Here is a 21,087-nt window from a genome sequence, read left to right as displayed (position 1 = left end):
TGATGATTATTAGAATCATTCTACTAGAGTAAAAACAACTTTCTCCAATGAAAAACAAACAAAAAAAGTAAAAAATAAACAAAAAAGCCAAGCTTTGATTGGAATTAAGATTCAATCTCTAAATTAGTTTAGGAAGTACTAATATCTTTATAGCATATTCAGTTCTTAAGAATATGTCTCTCCAATTATTCAAGTCTTTTACATCTCCCAATAAAGTTTTATACTTTTTGCCATATTAATTCATTCATAACATTCCTAACTATTTATGTTTTTTTGGTTGCAGTTGTGCATGGGATTTTTACATTATATTTCAAAAACAGTATATACGAAGAAATATTAATTTTTGTATATTTATTTTATATCTGGCTACTTAACTTCTAACATCTAAGTTTTTTTAGTTGATTCTTTTGAATTTTCTAAGTAGACAATCATATTACCTACAAACACAACTTTGTGTCCTCCTAAATCACAGGTATACTTGTTTTGTGGTATGAGAAATTACTCCTGAACAAAGACATGTAGAAGGAGAAAGAGAGAGCCTAACAGATAAGAATTTAGAAGCATGCAGGGCCACTTGAGCAAATGGCTAAGAGGCAATCCAGGCCCTATAAAAGGGATAATAAAATTTACCTAACGTGAGAAACAAAAGTTATAGTACTATCACAACAGGGAGCAGGCCTTTCTATTGAAACTCTTCCTCTCTCTCTCTCTCTCTCTCTCACACACACACACACACACACACACACACACACACACACACACTTGCAAAAGCAGAATCCTCTTTATGTAAGATGATTTTAATCCTGACTTTAGGATGGAAACTGAGAAATATGTAGTTGGAAGGTCAGTGAGAAACAGTGGTATGTAAATGAGGTAAACAGAAGTCCTAGGTTTGGTTACTGCCTGCAAGTAGAAGGGGAAGTAACAGCAAACGTAAGAAATTATCTTGTAGTTATGATAAGAAAGCTGTAGAAGGGAAAAGATGGAAGGGAAAAAAATTTTTTTTAAGTTTCTACCGTAAGAAGATTAAAGAGTTAACAGGACATCTAATTAGAAATGTCCTCCAGAGAATAAGATATAAACTGAAGAAAACAGGTGAGAAAGACAGATCTGAAAGTCATCTACAAATGGTAAAGAAGAGTATAGCAGCGAACTAGATTCTGTAAGAAGATGAATCATATAATTAAGCTGGAGGCATATAAAAGCAAGACAGATTCTGGGCTACAATACCAGAAGATGACTCCAATAAAGGCAACCCAAAGGAAAAAGGATCAAGCAAACATGACAAAGATAAAAGATGAAATGTTACATCAGAAGTAGGAAGAAAAACAGTTCTAAAAATGACCTGAAGGAAATTGGATTGGATCTAAAACACATCTGAATATATATTAAAAAAATAAAAACAGATAAAACACTGTATGATCAAGCAATTCCACTCCTTGGTTTATAGCAGCTCTACTCATAACTGCCCCAAACTAGAACCAACCCAACTGCACTCTAGCCGATGAGTGAATAAACAAACTATGGTACATCCATAAGATGGAATACTACTCAACAGTAAAAAGGGATGTTTGATACACGCGACAACTCGGATGAATCTCAAAGGCAATATGATGAGTGAAAGAAGCCAGTCTCAAAAAGAAGAAGCCAGTCATAGTTACATACTATGATCCCATTTATATGACACTCTAAAAGACAAAAGTATAGGAATGGAAAACAGATCAGTAGTTACCAGGAGTTATTAGCAAAGGAACAGCATGAGGGAATTTTGGGGGGTGATGTAAATGTTCCGCATGTAGATTTTGGTGGTGGTTACATGAAACTATACACATGTTAAAATCTATAAAACGGTACACCAGAAAAGTTAGTTCTACTTCATAATAATAAACAAAAAATAGATACAGTATCTTATAACACTAACATTCTATTATTCATTATTTGGAGTATTGTTCATTCTTTAATGTATTCTTATGCAAGATGATACTCATGTGTTCATCAAGGTTTCCAAAATTTAACTAAGTTTCATTATATTTTTTTCTGAACATAACTTACAAATTGTTCTCTTTCCACAACTGTTTTAAAACTAAATTAAAATCTGAAAAAATTAACTTTATTTCTCAATTATTGTCATATTTATTGAACAGATGTCTGATGATAAGTGATAGCTTTTTGCTTAAAAAAATTTCAACACCAAAAACTATTCACCTTTCCATCTGTAGAGAAGACAGAGAATGAAGAATTGGAACTACAACCTTAGCTTTGCCAAACACTTCTATATAGTAGAGCATTAATGCTTGCTGTCTTCAAAGAAAAACTAGGACACTCCTGTTTGTGACTAAAAAGCTGTGAGATTCTACATTATTTTTAGAAAACATTTTTATTCAAAGTTGTCTGTCAATACAGCATAAAACAAAAAGCTGTTATAATGTATGACTTTTGCTATCAATGTGCCTTGTGTTACCACTGGAATCATGACTTCCTTCTCAGTCCAACCTCAAAAATCATCTATGTGGAAGGGAAGCCAGAGACAATAAGGACACTGTGCTTGATTTAATGATCACAGGAGCAATCTTCCCCAAACATAATTCAGTACAATTCTGACCTTTTCAGAACCTTGCTAATCTTATGACTTGTCATCAGGTCCCTTCCACCAACCTACTGAGTATGATAACATCAATTTCTACAGGTGTGTTACTTAAATAAAGGCAAGTTCTTACTGCAATAAATTAGGAATCAGGTAAGGAAGATGTCAAGATTAATATAGCTGAATTATCAATAAACCCTTTACCAAAGAGTTTAAAGTTCCACAATGCAATTCTCTTCAACTCACTGACTTCTAGCTCTGTTCTTACCATTTGCAAAGTCTTCCCCCATAGAAACAGAGCTGATGCTGTGGAGCCCCTGGCAACAGCCTTGGAAAATGGCTGTTCTATATTTAGCTAGTTTGACCTATATGCAAGTGTTCATCTTTGTCAGCCTGGACTGTCCAGAATCACAGAGGTGATGCTTTTCTTTATTATGTAACACATATATACTCTCCATGGGGTCATTAACCGAATATACCAAGCCTTTCTGGATGTAAGGATTGAGAAAAGTATATCAGAAAAAGCTGGCTATGATTAATATCTACCTAGAAATTCTTTGCCAACTCAGTTTTATTATTAATAGTGTCATACTTAAACTGTCTGCAAGTTTAAAAACAGCACCAAAGATGCCTATGCAGCCATGTGGAAACTATCACAACAGATTTTATAAAATGCTTCTCACCTGCAACTAATGTTTAATCCTCAGTATACCATTAGGGTCCACTTGAAAAACAATTTCAGTTTTTAATTTTCATTGTTAAGCAGTTTTAACTATTTATAAAGATTGATATCTCATGACTACGTTTTTTCTACAAGTATTCCACAGGAACAAAACGGAAAATATATTTTTTTAAAAACAGAAAAAAACCTCATTCCATCTTGCAATTACTGCATGGGTCCACTGGATCTATTTGTAAATCTAAGATATATTATGCTATTTCAAAATTCTAGAAATTATGTCATCATTACTCATCAATTATTCCTAACTGTACTGAAAAAGATTAAAATAATAAGAAAATAAACAGATGGAATTGCTCTGAAGAATGATGCAATAGTGAAATAAATATCACGATGACATCAACTTTCAGCTTTTTCATTGTGTTGCCCAAAGTATTGCATCTTCTCTCAAGAAGGTATAAAAAAAGTCTAGACACCATCCACCATCTTTGTTGCCTGATTTTAGCTTTAACTGAACACAGTTGAGAATTCAGATTTTTGTTTGTTTGTTTTTGTTCCTTGGCCTTCCTTGGCAAAGAAAAGAAAATCAACAGAGGAAAATATTTCATAATTATTAGATGAATCCAAAGATGAACACAAAGAGTGAAATAGCAGCACTTGAGACACAAACGAAGATGGTGAAATGGATCATTATAAGTAAAATCTCAGACTCTGTGCCTTCAGATAATGGTATCCTACATAGATTTTCTCAAACTCAAGGATGACTGAATATTTCTTTTTTTTAAATAGATTTATTTATTTATTTTTGGCTGCTTTGGGTCTTCACTGTCGCGCGCAGGCTTTCTCTAGTTGTGGCGAGCGGGGGCTACTCTTCGTTGTGGTGCGCAGGCTTCTCATTACAGTGGCTTCTCTTGTTGCGGAGCATGGGCTCTAGGTGCGCGGGCTTCAGTAGTTGTGGCTCGCGGGCTCTAAAGTGTAGGCTCAGTAGTTGTGGCACACAGGCTTCAGTAGCTGTGGCTCGTGGGTTCCAGAGTGTAGGCTCAGTAGTTGGGGTGCATGGGCTTAGTTGCTCCGTGGCATGTGGGATCTTCCCGGACCACGGCTCGAACCTGTGTCCCCTGCATTGGCAGGCGGATTCTTAACCACTGCGCCACCAGGGAAGCCCTGAATAATATATTTCTAAGGACAAAAAGAAAATACAGCATTTTCATCCAGTTACTTATTCAACAAAAAGTTTTCATTGTGCAATATTTTTTTGATCAGCTAGGCCATCTCATTTTTTTCTAAAGGGACACGTGACAGTATTCTTTCATCTCTTCTTTCATCTGTGTATCAGAATTTTCTTGACATGGTTTCTAGTAGACATATATTGTAGGCAGGTATTAGAGAGATAACAAGAAGAAAGAGATGATGTAGACATTTAAAAATTGGATTGGGGAACTTTCTTGGTGGCACAGTGGTTAAGAATCTGCCTGACAACGCAGGGGACATGGGTTCGAGCCCTGGTCCAGGAAGATCCCACATGCTGCGGAGCAACTAAGCCCATGCGCCACAACTACTCGGCCTGCACTCTAGAGCCCGCGAGCCACAACCACTGAAGCCCACGAGCCTATAGCCTGGGCTTCGCAACAAGAGAAGCCAGTGCAATGAGAAGGCCGCGCACTGCAAGGAAAAGTAGCCCATGCTCGCCACAACTAGAGAAAGCCCGCGTGCAGCGATGAAGACCCAATGCAGCCATAAATAAATAAAGTTAAAATGATACTTAAAAAAAATTAGATTGGCCATTCTAAAAGGTGTATACAAATCTAAAAATAAAAATATTTTGCAATTATGGAGTGCCTGGTGTCCTTCCCCTCTTCAACAAAATTATAAGCCAAAGATTTTAACAAAAACTCTTCAAGTATTGTCTTGACGATGCAAGTAGAAGAACAAGAAGTAATGATAAGCTATAATCTATTAGAGATGTATTTGAAATTTAGAATCAGTGTACAAGTTCACGCATAACAACTGATGAACAGTTAGTTACATACAGAGGCTCCTGCGCATTTTGGGTATATATCTATCGATCAATCAGTAGATATCTTCAAACCCAGGAAAATATGGAATAAAAATTTGGTTTGCTATATTTAAGCTCTATTAAATATTTTAATAGTCTCTACTTCCCTTTATTTTTGTTTGCAAGTGATCTGTAATCAACTTAAAAACAATTTTTAAAAAGAAGTTCTTTCAACCCAGATAGTAAATGGTAATGACTATTTTTCTTGGTATTCTGAGAGGTAAAAAGATACCTGAAACAAAAAATATTGTAGTATTAGGAATGAATTGTAAAACCGAATTGGTTCTGGGACTGTCTGAAGAGTTGAGATCAGTTATTAGACTTGCAATAATATACCAGGACGCAATGGAGCTGAGACGGCTAGAGATCTGAATATGAACAAGAACATAATGGGATATAGGGAAGCAGGGGAGAAAACCACCTTGTGTAAAACTGAAATGATTAAGCACCCAACAAGTAGATTTGAAGCAGTAGAAGTGTTGTTATAAAGGCAATGTTTAAAATTTATTTTTACCATCAACAAAAATAAGAAAAAGTAGGAAATGACAGGATAAATTAGATTTAATAAAGCTTACTAGATTAAAAAAATAGATATTATGTTTCTGGGTGTTATGCATATTGATCCATGTAAATCTGTTATTTATTTTAATGTCTAAGATAATATTCCATTTCCTACTGGGAAGAATCAAGATATTTCTAGTTTTCCCCCCATTGCATATAGTGCGGCAATCAACATTCTGGTACGTGTCATTTGGTGCACAAGTGCAAGAGTGTTTCTCTAAGGTAGCTGTCTTGAAGTAGAACTCATGGGTCATGAGGTTTGTGCATCTTCATTTTTGTAAGGTGTCAAATTAATCTGCACGATATTACTCACTACTTTTCTAATTTATACTATGACTAGTAACGTATATGAAGCCCTGTTTCTCCCTAACCTCATCAACTTCTGGCATTATTAGCCTTTGTAAATTTTATCAGGTTGTTTATAAGGTGATTTCTCTTTTATTATGCATTTTCCTGAGCATTGTTTCATATGCTTATCGTCAGTTGGGTTCCTCCTCTGAGAAACTGCCTATTCATATCCTTTGCCAGTTTTTTTTAAAAAAACTGTGGTGTTTGTCTTTTTCTTACTTATTATACAGGAGTTATTACAGAGAATTTATTATAGAAGATACCAATTTTTTGTGGACTATATGGGTTGCAAACATCTTCTCTAGTTTGAGACATTTGTATTCAGTGTAATTTGTCAGAGAGAATTTTCTTTATATTAATGTAGCCAAATAAACATTTTTTTCTTTTATGGATTTAATTTCTGTATCTTATTAAGAAATTCTTCCCTAGCCTCAATTCTTAATGTCTTTCCCTAGTTTTCTTCTAAAAATTTTCTCTTGTAAGTTTTAGTTTCGTTTTTTGCAAATCCATTTTGTAATTCTGTATGAAGTGAGATAGGGACTGCATTTTATCTTTTTCCAAACAGAGAGCCAATGATCTCAGTCCCATCATGGAACAGTATATCATTTCCCCTCTGATTTGTATTGCCACTTTTCACGTAACAAGTTCTTCCTGTGTTCCTCTATTTCCATGGTCTGTTTTTGCATGAATATATAAAATTGTTTCAATTACTATAGCTTTCCAGTAAGTCTTGATATCTGAATAAGTAACTTTTCATTATTCTCCAAAATTTTCATGACTCTTCAAGCATCCAAAAAAAAAACCGTCAAATTCCAAAAAAGTCCTGTTAGACTTGACTGGAAAAGCATTGAACTTACAGATTAATATGGGCAGAACTGTCATTTTTAAGATAATGTCAGGATTCCCATGTGAACATGTTCTATCTTACCATTTATTAGCTCTTGAAAAAAGATTTTCAAAAATGTTTATAATTTTCTCCTTTAACGTTCCTGTTAGATTTAATCCTAGTTACCTTATCATTCTGACTGCTTTTGTAAGTGAAATCTTTTTAAAAGTTACATTTTCAGTATCTTCACATTTTCTTTGAGTCTTGTTATTCCATTCCTTTCTTGCCTTCTAAAGTGTTTGAGTTTTCTTTATTCCTTCCCCCACTCCTCCCTCATGCCTTGGAAAAGCTTGAGAACTATAAACAATTTTCACATAAACATTTACTTAAGTTTTATGTTAATTAACATGTCTAACTTCTTCCCAAATAATACAAGGATCTTACATGGATTCAACCCACTTCCCACATGTTTTGTTCCGTATTTTAGTTCTATCCTTAAAAAGAGATATTGATCATCATTATTATTTGGTACAGTGAATGCTTCTTAAATTTAACCTCTTTTAAACGTTTTTATTGTGGAATATGACATACATAGAGGGCAAGTTCCACAAATGTGAATGTCTGTCTGAAGGAACTGTCACAAAATGAACATCCATGTAACCATAACAAGACACAGAAGAGTGCCAGCATCCTGGCAGTGCCTCCTCACCACCCTTCCCCAACACCCCTCCCCCCCATGCCCCAAAGGCAACCACAATCTGATTTTTAAGGTAATTATTCCTCACTTTCCTTTACAGTTTTACCAACTTAGAAGAAAGCATCATTAAACACTATACTTTAGTTGAGCTGTATATAAATGGAATCATACAGTATATATGATCCTTTCTTGTGTTTTCTTTTGCTCAACATTTGTTAGATTCACAACTGTGTACAGTCTGTCTATTTTTATTACAATACAGTACTTTATTGTATATTTACATGACAATGTAAATTCTAAGTTGACAGCTATTCTCTTAAAAAATGACATTCAACTGATTTCGTCATTTCTGTTGAGAAGACAGCTGCCAGCTAATTGTTGTTTATTGGAAGGTAATCCTTTTTTTCCTCTAGCTGCTTTTAAGATTTCTCTCTCTCTCTCTCTCCTTTTTTTATTTTCAGCCATTTAACAATGATTATAAATGTAGAATTCTTCAGTATTTCTTTTGCTTGAGGTTTATATCACTGCTGGAATCCATGGACTGATGTTCTTCACCCATTTTAGAAAGTTCTAAACCCTTTTCTCTTCAAATACAGCTTTTGCCCCATCCTCTTTTTCCTGACTTTCTGGAAATTTAAATTGTGCACTAGACTTTCTTGTGGTATTTCTCTCTCTTCATTCCTTTCATCCTTTGTCTGTAGTTATTTTTGTCTAACATCTTTCAGTTCACTAATTCTCTCTTCAGATGTGTCTAATCTGTTGTTTAAACTTGAGTTAATTTACTGAATTTCTCATTCCCAGAGTTTCCATTTGATTTTTTTTTAACAGTTTCCAGTGCTCTGCCAAAATTTTCAATCTTGTTTCTCTTTGAATGTAATAAGTATACTTATTTTAAAAGTCTGTATCTGAGAATTCCAGTATCTTGAGGCCCAGTTTCTATCATCTTTTGCTTCTCTTTCTTCACGTTGTTTATGTCTTTGTGTATCTGATTGCTTTTGATTATAAGCCAGGCATTGCATTTACAAACTATAGAAATAGTTTATGGCCTTGCATGATACTACCTTCCACCAGGAAGGATCTACAATTCTGCCAAATGTCTGGGGGCACTAGTGGTTTAGGAACCCTCAGCCTAATTTTAGAGAATGACACGACTCAAAGCTGATCTGTAGCCTCTGTAACAGCATGTCTGCTTCTGGTTAACACTTGCTCCTATGGTGTAGCCCTTCAGAGTCCCAGCTCAAAATGAGGCATGTTCATCAGATGTCCCCTCTTTGTGGGCCATAGGCTCTAATCTCTGTCCCCCTTATACCCACTAGCCAGTCAAGAGGGCTGCATAGCTGTTTAGCAGCTCCCTCCAGAAATGGCTAATTTCTCCAGAGGAACAGTGACCCCCATACACTGGGACCTTTTTTTCTGGGCCTCCATTCTCCCCCTAGATCTTGTAAGCTCTCTGATACCTCCAAACACATTAAAAAAAAAAAATTGAACATTTTATTGAGCTTTTCCGGTAGTCTTCAGTGGCAGGCATGATTCAAATTACCTAATCTGCCACTACCAGAAGTAGAAGCTCCAGATTTTATCTACATTTTTACCAATTTCATTGCTCACCATTGTTTCTTGCATCCACTGTTTCCTTCTGGGTTCAATTTTCTTCAGTCTCAAATATATCCTGCTTCACATTCTTCCAACAAGCTTCTGTGACTAGTTAACTCTATTAGACTTTGCCTGAAAAAATACCTTCATTTCATCTTATTCCTGAATGAGAATTAAGCTGGGTATAAAATTTTAAGTTGACAGTTACTTTTACTTAGCTCTGTGAAGATATTCTTCCACTGTTTTCTGGTCTCTCTTGCTGTTGTTAAAAAGTTTACTGTCAACATAATGGATATCCCTTTGGATGTCATCATCATTTCTTTTTTGTTGATACTAAGACATTTCTCTTTTTTCCTTTGGTATTCTCCAGTTTCACTACAATGCATCTAGATATAAATTTCTACTTATCCCATTTGGGCTCATGGTGCTACATGAATCTAAGTATTTATGTTTATCAATTCTAAAACATTCTCAGCCATTCTATCTTTGAATATTGCCTCTACACTATTCTTTTTATTTGGACTTCTCATTTTAACTCTTGTTATCTCAATTTCTCTTTCATATTTTCCATCTCTGTATCTCTCTGTGCTACATTCTGGGTGATTTCTTTAGATCTATTCTACTGTTTATCATATCTCTCCTCAGCTGAAACTACTGCTTATGTTTAACCTAGTTGCTGAGTTTAAAATTTTGATGGGGGCTTCCCTGGTGGCGCAGTGGTTGAGAACCTGCCTGCCAAGGCAGGGGACACGGGTTCGAGCCCTGGTCTGGGAAGATCCCACATGCCACGGAGCGGCTAGGCCCGTGAGCCACAATTACTGAGCCTGCACGTCTGGAGCCTGTGCTCCGCAACAAGAGAGGCCGCGATAATGAGAGGCCCGCGCACCGCGATGAAGAGTGGCCCCCGCTTGCCACAACTAGAGAAAGCCCTCGCACAGAAACGAAGACCCAACACAGCCATAAATAAATAAATAAACACACAAACAAACAAAAAAGTAAAAAAACACATGTTGCTAGGCTCTACCTACCCCCAGAGTTGCTGATTCAGTAGGAATCAATAATTTAAAAAAAAAAAAATTTTGATGATGACATTTTCCATTTACTGGAGCTATTTTAGCTTCCCCTGTGAGAATCTCTTGTGGCCTGGCTTTGTTGGAGTATCCCTTAGGGTGTGCTTATATCTAACAACCCTATGTGGTAACATTGGCCCAGGATTCATTTTAAAATTAATTTCTCAATTTGGGGGCCCCAGACTACATAGTGGGGTGTTTATGTGTGTGTGCTTTTTTTTCAAATCCTAAGCATGAGTTAAAGATCCATGGTTTAGAATTCCCATGGCAGATTCCTCATCTCCCACTCTAGAACCCAAGCAAATAGTTAAAAGGTTTTGTTATTTCTCTGTGCTGGTAGGGAAATATTTTCTAGTCATGCTTTTCATTGATGATAGAGCTGCTTTGAAGGTTCCAGTTCCTAGGCCACACCTTAAGTAAGTTCAAGGACTCATTTTATGCCCCCTAGTGGATGCTAAAACCCAAATGCACACATTACCAGAACCAAAAGCTGCAGCTCATCTTTACTACTCTAGATTTCAGTTTTCTTTTGATTTCTGAAGACTTCCTTTTCTTTCCTGAGAGCTCAATTGTGCATTTGAAATTATTTTAGTTATATTTTACCCAGCATTTGAAGATTTTTGTAGAAGGAAGGTTTTCAGGTTACCTAGTCTACTGTATTGCCAGAACCAGAAATCCCATGACACTGTTTTTAAACTTTCCTTTAATGAAACAAATATGTTAATACTAGTATATTAGTCAAAGTTTTCCAGAGAAACAGAATCAATAGATCTATAGATCTAGTCTATCTATTCTACTGGTACCTGAAAAAAAAAAAAGAATATATATATATATATATATATATATATATATATATAAAATCTATCTATCCATCTATCTATCTAGAGATTAAATGTAAGGAGTTGGCTAACATAATTATGGAGGCTGACAAGTCCCAAGCTCTGCAGCTGGCAAACTGGAGACACGAGAGAGCTGATGGTGTAGTTCCAGTCCAAAGGCCTGCAAGCTTGAGAGCCAGGAAGAGGTGTTTCAGTTTGAGTCTGAAGGCAGCAAAAAACTGATATCCCAGCTCAGGCAGTAGGAAATTCCCTCTTACTCAAGGGAGGGTAAGCCTTTTTGTTCTATTCAGGCCTTCAACTGATTGGATGGCATATTAGGGAGGACAACTGCTTTACTCAGTCCACAGATTCAAATGGTAAACACAACCCACCCAGAATAATGTTTAACCGATGTCTGGGCACCCTGAGGCCCAGGCAAATTAGCACAAAATTAACCATCGCAATTAGTAAACTCTGGCTTGATTTTTAGTTAATTTTATTTTTTTCTAAGACCCCAGTCAAGTTTTCCTTTGAGACCTAACAACTTATACCTGTCACTACAGCTGAGTTAAGTCAGTGGTAAGTAAACTAGCTTTCTGCACATGAACCTTACACATACTTAATTCTACAAGTCTCTTTATGGATTTAATTTCTCTCTTTTAGGATAAATGAGTTCAAGTCTCTGGAAGTAATGTGGAATAAAAGTGTCACTTAAAAACATATTCATGATCTGTTTTTGCAAAACCTTTGGCTCATATAATCATCTATCTTTGTATTATGAACATGTGGATACTGACATCTGCTCACAACATGTAAATCTCCCACAATCCCAGTTCAGTGACATAACTCGGTTCTAAGTAAATTTTATCTGCAATTTCTTCAAACTATAAATCACAGCAACAAGTCTTCCACCATAACTCTGGGTTTCAATCATCATATAAGTGATAACAAACTTTTACTAAATTGTACTTATGTTAACATTACCCTCCTTTGCTCCTCTTCAGCATCAGCAAAGAGTTTACGAATGTTAGCCTCTGATTCTCCCACATACTTGTTGAGGATTTCCGGCCCATTGACCACTTTAGGCTCTCTTGCATTCAACATCTTGCCAATCTGTCGAGCCAAGAGAGTCTTACCACAACCTGGAGGCCCATATAACAGGATGCCTTTAACATGTTTGCAACCTAAAAAGGAAAAGAAAACAGTCTTACATCAACTAACTAAAATCCAAGTAAGACATCAAAGTTTTCTTTCTTCTTCACATGCATGTTAGGAAAAATACAGCAATAGCATTAACATATATTAATATCTAGGTGCCATGAACAGAACAAGAATGAACTGAAGATCTTTTTAAAACAGAAAATCCACAAACAATTCCTACACCAGTACCAATAGTTGAGGGGGAAAGCTGCCAATTAAAGGTCTTTGGAAAAGTATATTTGAACTATCATTGAGAACAAATACTTTCAACTCTGAAAATGTCTCTTTGACCTAAATACCTAATTAGGAAATATTACTTCTTTTTCATTATCCTTTACTTTAAAGCCAGGGGGAAAAAGATCTGTTTTTAGGCAAGTTTAAGCCAACACAGATCTATTATGATACGACAGGCTATGGAAACTATATCGTAGTCCAAGAAATTACAGGTCTACCTGTCAATACAAGCACTTGAAGAAAGGGCAGACATGTCTGAGTTGGGTGGGTATAGAGCAATCCATAGGGTCCAGATGGATGTTACAGACTTTGTGGATGAAGTTGAATGCCCTATTTCACGTGACTATGCCAAGTGAGAGACGTGTTTTCTCAGAGCCACCAGGATGAAAATGAAACTGAAGCTTCACAAGAATAGTGTTCAATTCTTTTCTAGGCAACCATTGCTAAATGCCTTAAAGGTATCATTAACAATAGCGAAATAGCAAGACTAATGATTTAGACTCCCTGGGATTTCTTTAGCCCACTCTACACAAGCATTTACTCCATTTCTTAAGATTAAGATGAAATTTGGTTTCTGTTTACTCACTCTAGGAATTCTCACCTATTTAAGTTTCACACTTAAGATGCATGACTCTACTTATGCGTTTTTTCTTTATACTACACCAAAAAAGCACTCTGTGAAATAATGAATTCTTAGATTTCAAGCATTACACTCAAAACTACAGGTGAACAAGAAAATTTCTGGAAATGGGATACAGTGTATTTTTATGGAAAATGTCCTCATTTGGAACGAAAGCCTTAAAAAATTATATCTTTAAGAAAAATTACGACAATACATCGAATGACTCAATAAAGGAAAACACAAGATTCAACCAACTTTACTAGAAATTTTAGATTCTGAGGAGGAAGATACTTTGGGTTGCCAGTACGGCCATTGCTTCTATCTTCGTTTCAAAAAAAGACTCCTTTTTAAATCCTTGAAAGTGATGAGATCTGTGCTTCTGGTTAGACTTGTAGAGACAAGGGGAACTTAGTGGAAACACTTAAAGGCTTAGATTCTTAACCCTTCTCATCACAGAGTAAATTCCTGTCCTAAGAACTGTGGCCCAGGGACTTCCTTGGTGGCTCAGTGGTTAAGAATCCGCCTGCCAATGCAGGGGACACACGTTCGATCCCTGGGCCAGGAAGATCCCACATGCTGTGGAGCAACTACACCCATGTGCCACAACTACTGAGCTTGAGCTCTAGAGCCCACGAGCCACAACTACTGAGCCTGTGTGCCACAGCTATTGAAGTCCGCGTGCCTAGAGCCCGTGCTCCGCAACAAGAGAAGCCACCGCAATGAGAAGCCCGTGCACCACAATGAAGAGTAGCCCCCGCTCACCGCAACTAGAGAAAGCCCGCGCGCAGCAACAAAGACCCAATGCAGCCAAAAATAAATAAATTAAAAAAATAAAAATAAAAAGAACTGTGGCCCATAAAATGTCTTTGCCCTTGTCCCACCCTTGGGGCATGAGGGGTAAGGAGATAAGGGGATAAGCCTTGAGCTTCTCCTAGAGGCCAACACCACCAGGCACTGTCAGCATCCAAGCCACTGGGACACATCTGACGAGGACTTTGGAACCTGGCTCCTAACCTTCCTCTCTAAACCAACTGCTACTATCATGATTTGAGACTATTTTTATAAACCATTGCAGAGGCAGGTGGTGGTGGAGGGAGTGACACAGGCACAAGGAGGGGAGAGCCAGAAAGGATAAAATGAAGACTTGCTAAGTACCTACAAAGTACCAGCCCTTAGGCCCATCTCTCCAGTCTCAACCTTCTCCAAGTTTATCAACTTCCTTCTAACCACACTTCCTTCCATATTAAGCCATGCTTTCTTTCAAGGACTCTCACCTCCTCAGCATTCTTATACTTCTGTTATACCTACCCTATGAGCCCTGAACACAATATGGCTTTATTGCACCTAAACATTGGCCACAGAGCATGACCAGAGAAAATTACACCACTGTGCTGACTGATATCCTAACAGTCTCATGCTATCTGATTTCAGTTCTACTCTCACTGCTTTCTCAATATTGCATGCCACCCCTTACCTGTTTCTGTTCATCTCCTATTTTCCTTAGTTATTATCCAGACTTCACTGTTCTCTTCTCAAGCACTACCCATGCCATTAATTCTTAGAGTTGATCTAGTTTCCTACTTTTCATATTAAAAAAAAAAAGACTATCAGGTATGGACTCCCTTCAGCTCCCTGCTTCTTTTTTTCTTTTTTTGGCCACCTTCTTTTTTTTAAACACTGCAAATTTATTATTTCACAGTTCTTTAAGTCAGAAGTTTGGGTGGGTTTGGGTAGCTCTGCTCCATTTTTCATAAGACTGAAATCAAGGTGTGGGCCAATGGGGCTCTGGGAAGAATCCACTTCCAAGTTTATGTGGGTTGTTGATAGAATCTATTTCCTTGTGACTGTGACTGTAAGACTGAGATCCCTGTTTCTTTGCTGGCTGTCAGCTAGGGGTCAGGTTGATCTTTTCTCCTAGAGGCTGCCTACTTTCCTTTTGACGCTTTCCATGTGGTCCCCCTCCAGCAAGTGACTGAGTTTCTTTTATGCTTCAGTTCTCTTCAGCTTCTCTTTCTGACACATCTCTCTGTCTCTTCTGCCTTAAACTACCTTATGTGATTATGTTGGGCCCACCCAGATATTTCAGGTTAATCTCCCTATCTTCTGATGAGGTTATTAGTAACCTTAATTACATCTCCAAACCCCCTTCACATCCCTGCTTCTTTATCTACAAATTTATCTGCAGAAATTTATCTTTTCTCAACCTCAGCATCAGTTCTCAAAGAAGGAGCTTCCTTCCTCTTCTCCAAAGTTTAAATTGCAATTATTTGTTTATATACTTTCTTTTCTATTAGACTGTAAACTATTCAAGGGGAGGTACTGTCTCATCAATCCTGAATTGCAGACACCCAGCCTAATGCCTAGCACATAATATGTACTCAATAAATGGCTGAATAAGTAAATGATTCTTTTCCTACAAAACTCAGAGAAAATGGGGGGATAGAAAATGGTTTTTAAAAATTATTTGAAGCTCTTAAATTATGAACAGTATGTACTTTCATGGCTGAACTAATTTAAATACCTAAAAAACACCTTTGCAATGACTGGGACTTACAAATTTAGCAAGACAAACTACATAATACATAAATAGTAGATTTTTAACTCTGTAACTGTTTTTGTACGTGGGAAATGCTCAATTTAATGTGTTTTGAATTAAATTGACTCAGATGTCATAAAATAAATAACCCACAAAATATTACCATGAAGTTTGAGAGAAAGACAAAATGCACATCCGTGGAACTTATATATAATACAGATCTGTGAAATTACAGAATCTATTCAATATAACATCAATACGAATGTCATAGAAACTCTAGTCTGCATGAGAACCATAATTCTTTTAGGATGTCAAGAAAGCACATCAAAAATATAAAATGACATGTGAAGATTTTCAAAATCCACTTCCACAAAGGAAGCAGTTACTTAAATAAGCAGTGGAAATGGGACTTTGTTATTACTATTATTATCATAGCCTTTCTGACTTATTAAATAAGCACTGGTCTCTAATTTAAATGAGCCATAAAAACTCTTCATAAGTAATTCCATTCTACAAAAGTGTATTAAGCTCCTGTTTGGACTAGGCATGAAACTAGGTGTTTGGGATACAAACATGAAAAAGGCAGTCCCTACCTACAGGGCATTTCTGATTTAGTAGGAAAGACAAATAAAAATAGGTTATCTACAATATAATATGACATTATCAGAGATGTGCATGAAATGTTTTTTGGAACCTAGCCAAGAGAGACTGATTCTGCTAGAGTGATGGCAGAAAATTAGGGATGGACACAGGGGAAGAGGTAACATACAGTCTGGGTCTTGAAGGCCAGTTTGAGGTTCATGGTTGGGCAAGCGAAGGGAAAAGGCACCCTAAAGAGAGAGATTAGCATGAGATTAGGCATGGCAGTATGGACCTAGAAGCTGTCCTCTCAAAACAGCCAGTTATCACCTTCTGTGGCTGGGAGCCTTGGAGGTGAGTGCCTGAGTAAGGGGATGACAGGTTCCCAACTAAGGAAGGCCTTGACACCATGCCCGGGAGTTTTTAATTTGTTTTGTAAAAACCCAGGGGTTTTTAATCAGGGAGGATACATAATGGAGATGTGTATTTAAAAACTAACTGGCGGTGGAGTAGACAAAGGACTAGAGAACAAAGATCAGAGGGTGGGAGTCTAGTTGGAGGAATGTTCTTAACCTTTTTCTGGGGACACTGCCTCACTGGCTGGCTCTGGATTTTTGCCAATTAAGCTTTCCTATCCCTCCAAGTCCTTTGGAAGCACATGAACAACTGGGTCCAGAGGCCTCAGAAGGCTGCCTCCCTACTGATACCCCAGCTTTCCCCTGAGCTTCTCCAGGACATTAAGGCCTAGCTCTGATGCTGGGGAGCCTCTGATCTCTGGCTGCTGGACTGTCTGACTGCGAGCTGTACTGTTCCTTTTTTTTTTTCCTTTATGTCTTACATGCCCCCTCACTACTCAGAGATCAGTTCCCTGGGTTAGGGAACTACATAGCAAAGGGCAGGCATAGAAGAATGAGAAATCAGTGGAACTGACTTGTTTAAAATGTCATATTCTCTCATTCTATCTCTCACTTTCTTTCCCATGGAATAGTCTAATGGACCTGCCCAGAAAAATGCCCATGTACAAAAATTTGCATGCAATTTTGAGAAGATTTTTAGATCCTCTGAGGTCCAATCATGGAATTCAAATTAAAATCCCTGAATGTACTACTGAAATAATCCAGACAAGAGACCAGGAATGGAAAGAGGTAATAATCTTAAGAAATAGTAGTAGGAAAAGAATGGAAGAGAGGGGAGATATTCATCAGAGCTTAGAGACCAAATGAAAATAAGAAAAAGGGGAAGAGTCAAGGATGACCTTAAGGCATCTAGCCTTGGGGCACATGGGAAAAATGATAGTAATCTCAGAAAACAACCAAGAAGTTAGCAAGAGGAAATCATAACTTTGTTTTTGGCTATAAGGCATTTGAGATTCAGGCAGTAATGTCCATTAAAAGAGACTTGTTGAAAGCTCAGAGAAGATATCAAAACTATTGGTTCAATATTTTTGAATGCCCGCTCTGGGCACATGAAAAGCCTCAAAAAGCTTTAAGCAGAGGAATGTGACAATAGGGACAAATGCTCCAGAGACAAAGGATGAGGCCTGGAAAGAGAACATTAGATTTAAAAATCAGAAAGTTCATGCTGATCTGGGTCACATCATTCTGGGTTGCGGTAGGAGAAGGAAGCTAAGTAGCATAAGCAAGAACAGACAGAGATCACACTTGCAGGAACTCTGGCAACGAAGAGTAGGGATTTAAGGAGACAGTTGCAAGGAAACCTCTTCTTCTGAGACTAGTTAAGTAAAGAGAAGAGGAAGTAAGCTGAGGTTACACATGTTGGGTTCTGTTTACTATGTGAAGTAGGGGGCTTAGGTCATCTACAAAATGCAGGATGAGGAGATGATATTGGGAAACATGGTAAAGGTTTGGAAAGAACGTGGGGAATTGGGAAAACGTGTGGGGAAATGTGCTTGAGCAGACAGATGCCATTGCATAAGTGAGCTCAGCATACGAAATTCAGGTTACTGAGGGACTCTCCTCTTTGTTGTAATTATATAAGCAACTTACAGTGTTAGGTAAGGTAGGTTCTTACTCAATTACATAAATATAAATTTTATCAAAGCTGGCATAAGGATCTTGACTTTTTTGGTTTTAACCATCTCTTTTTTTTCAAAACTGAATCTTAAAGTTTAGCAACACAAGGTAAAGTATTAATTTAATTTGAAGTCTATTATCTAATTTTAGCTAGAGTCTATTACCTAATTTTTGCTCAAGTCTATTATCTAATTTTCCATCCAAAAAAATCCAAAACTATCACATGGCCTGTTTTCAACATTCTCCATTCTCCACCAAGTTTGAGGCTTTAGTCTTCATTTCTAAGTCATTCACATCTTTTCTCCTTCCTCCATAACTTATATAAGTAATAACTAATGTGGGCTAATAGTATAATCAAATATAGTGCCAAAGCATTTCTTCTCTTCATTTCCTGAGTTCAGTTATTTAACTGCTTATTTTATTAACTGCTCCTGTTAATCATCTTCCTAAAAATACCTAATATTTATCTGGATGAGGCAAAACATAACAACTCTTGGTTACAGTAACATAAAGGAAGGTGGCAGTGAAAAGCATAATTCAAAATGGCCAAAAATGGCTTTATATATTTGGTTTTGGAATTTTAAGTTGCTAATTATATTTGAATATAGGAGTAAATGAAGTTCTGGGATATCATGTTCTTTGATTCATTCAAAAAATGCTACATTTGGAAGTAGGAAGATGGAGCAGTTCTCTTCTGATTATTTCTATTTTCTCAGTGAAACAAAGATTCCAGATCATCAGCTGCTGGTGAGGATGGAAGGACGGAAGAGGTGGTGTTGGATGTTTGAGAAGAGTGGAGAGGAACTAGTCATCTCAGAGAGCAGGTGAGGGAACTGACGAGACTAAGGAAATACATCCCTCTCGGCCTTTTGGCTAAGATCAAGTGTAGACTAAGGAAATACAGAAGGAATGCAAGGAAATACTGATTCCAAGAAATACTGAGGGCTCGCTTGAGATTTGGTTCTTAAATTTAAAGTGAGATCAAACACCATGGTTTTGTGTTTTTCTTAAGCCATATTTAAGGCTGGGTACTGATACAGAGTAAGCAGGTAGCTGAGAAACACCTGACATATACAAGATGAGGAGCAAGGCTGTTAAGGGTGTACGTGAGGAGGGTGAAGGTGATAGACCATGGAATCTAAGCTGGGTAAGGATGACAAAAAGGCTGGGAAGTGACAGAGTAAATTAACTGGAAGGTCCCCATGTCAAACCTTCTGGAGTTGGGGTAAGGGCTATGCTAGAAGAAAGCAAGGAAAAAATGGGAGGTGGCTAGAGAGCAAGATGCTTAAAACTGAGATCCCCGAAGTAGTGGTTATTAGTGATGGTGCAGTCTTGGGTATGACCAAAGAGTGGGCGGCTGAGATGGAGTGAAAGAAAAGTTAAATGGAGATGAGGACTCCAAAGAACTGTGAAGACAGACTGCTGAACAAATCACCAACAAGGATACTGAAGTCACAAATGACACACAGACAAATAAAGCAAACAAGGAAGATCACAGTTAGAGCAACAAGTAAGCCAGACAACTTCTTTGTTTGGCTCCCCTGTTCATTCTTCTCTAGCAGGGCTACTCTTGTTCTCTTCCATTTTGTTCTCCATATGTTAGGGACAATGAAAAGTATTAATATCTATTAATATATCATTATGTAATAGCTATTAATAACAGTACAAATAATGTAAAACACCAAAGAAATAAACATAGCAAATGGTAATGCCATTGTTTACTAAGGATTTAAGTGAACATGACACTGGAACCTCACTATAAGACTATATTCTGTAAATAATTTAGTATAAGGCTTGTTTGTATCTCATTCTAGAGCCCCTGTCATAAAGTATTTTTAATGATTTCCTAAAATATGAACCGCAAAGCTGCATTTCAATTATATTTCACAACAGATATTTGTCAAATGGATGAAAGTATGACTTGTGGTCAGGTGCCAGATAGGTGAGGACTGATTGGATTAAGTGCATTAGGAAACAAATCAAGTGAAAAAATCTCTAGAGAACATTAAAAATTACTAACTAAGAGTCCCATTTTTCTGACCAGTGATACTCAGACTTAGATTTCCAAAACTAGCTAAACAACTTCTTTTTTAAAAAATACCTGGAGATTAGTGTTGTCATTGGGTTGCTTAGTTTTTATTTTGCAAGGTGAAGATTTCTTAAACAAACAAACAAAAATATCAAATCTGGCATCTTCTATCAGCACCACTTCATATAATAAAATATATTGTAATATCAAAAGGTAGGATGGACATAATCTCAGAATAAAGGACAGTTTTTTGTATTAAATAAATTCAAAAGTGGAGGCTCTGGAGTCAGCTTGCCTGGATTTAAGTCCTGGTTCTTCCACTTACTAACTGGAAATAATAGCAACTACCTCAGAAGATTATTATGAAGGTTAAGTATAATGCACATAAGGCACTTAGAATACTTCCTGGCAGTATTATAGGAAGATCTCATAAATATTGGCTTAATAAATATTAGCTTATTTTTTATCACCTTGCTATAGAGGAGTGATGAAATGGAACCAGACTCCTAACTGCTAATGTGAGAATTAGATCATTGTTAGGTGACTGTAAAGCTTGAAAATAAGTGACAATCTTGCTTGTGAAATTCCTTCTGAGACTACTGTGACCATCTGGCCCCTCAGA

General features: G+C 37.0%; 1 protein-coding gene across 3 annotated transcripts in view; it reads right to left on the bottom strand.

Annotated features, from left to right (window-relative positions):
• The window catches only part of NSF (N-ethylmaleimide sensitive factor, vesicle fusing ATPase), a 159,899-nt gene that overhangs the window by 60,080 nt on the left and 78,732 nt on the right, over positions 1 to 21,087 (bottom strand). For all 3 annotated transcript variants that reach the window (XM_068530702.1, XM_068530700.1, XM_068530701.1), the window contains exon 9: positions 12,217 to 12,416. In XM_068530702.1, coding sequence (XP_068386803.1) covers positions 12,217 to 12,416 — 200 coding nt within the window. The remainder of the gene's footprint in view (positions 1 to 12,216; positions 12,417 to 21,087) is intronic.

The sequence above is a fragment of the Eschrichtius robustus genome, chromosome 20, assembly GCF_028021215.1.
Source record: "Eschrichtius robustus isolate mEscRob2 chromosome 20, mEscRob2.pri, whole genome shotgun sequence".
Lineage (NCBI taxonomy): Eukaryota > Metazoa > Chordata > Mammalia > Artiodactyla > Eschrichtiidae > Eschrichtius > Eschrichtius robustus.
This window is presented reverse-complemented; position numbering and strand designations above follow the sequence as displayed.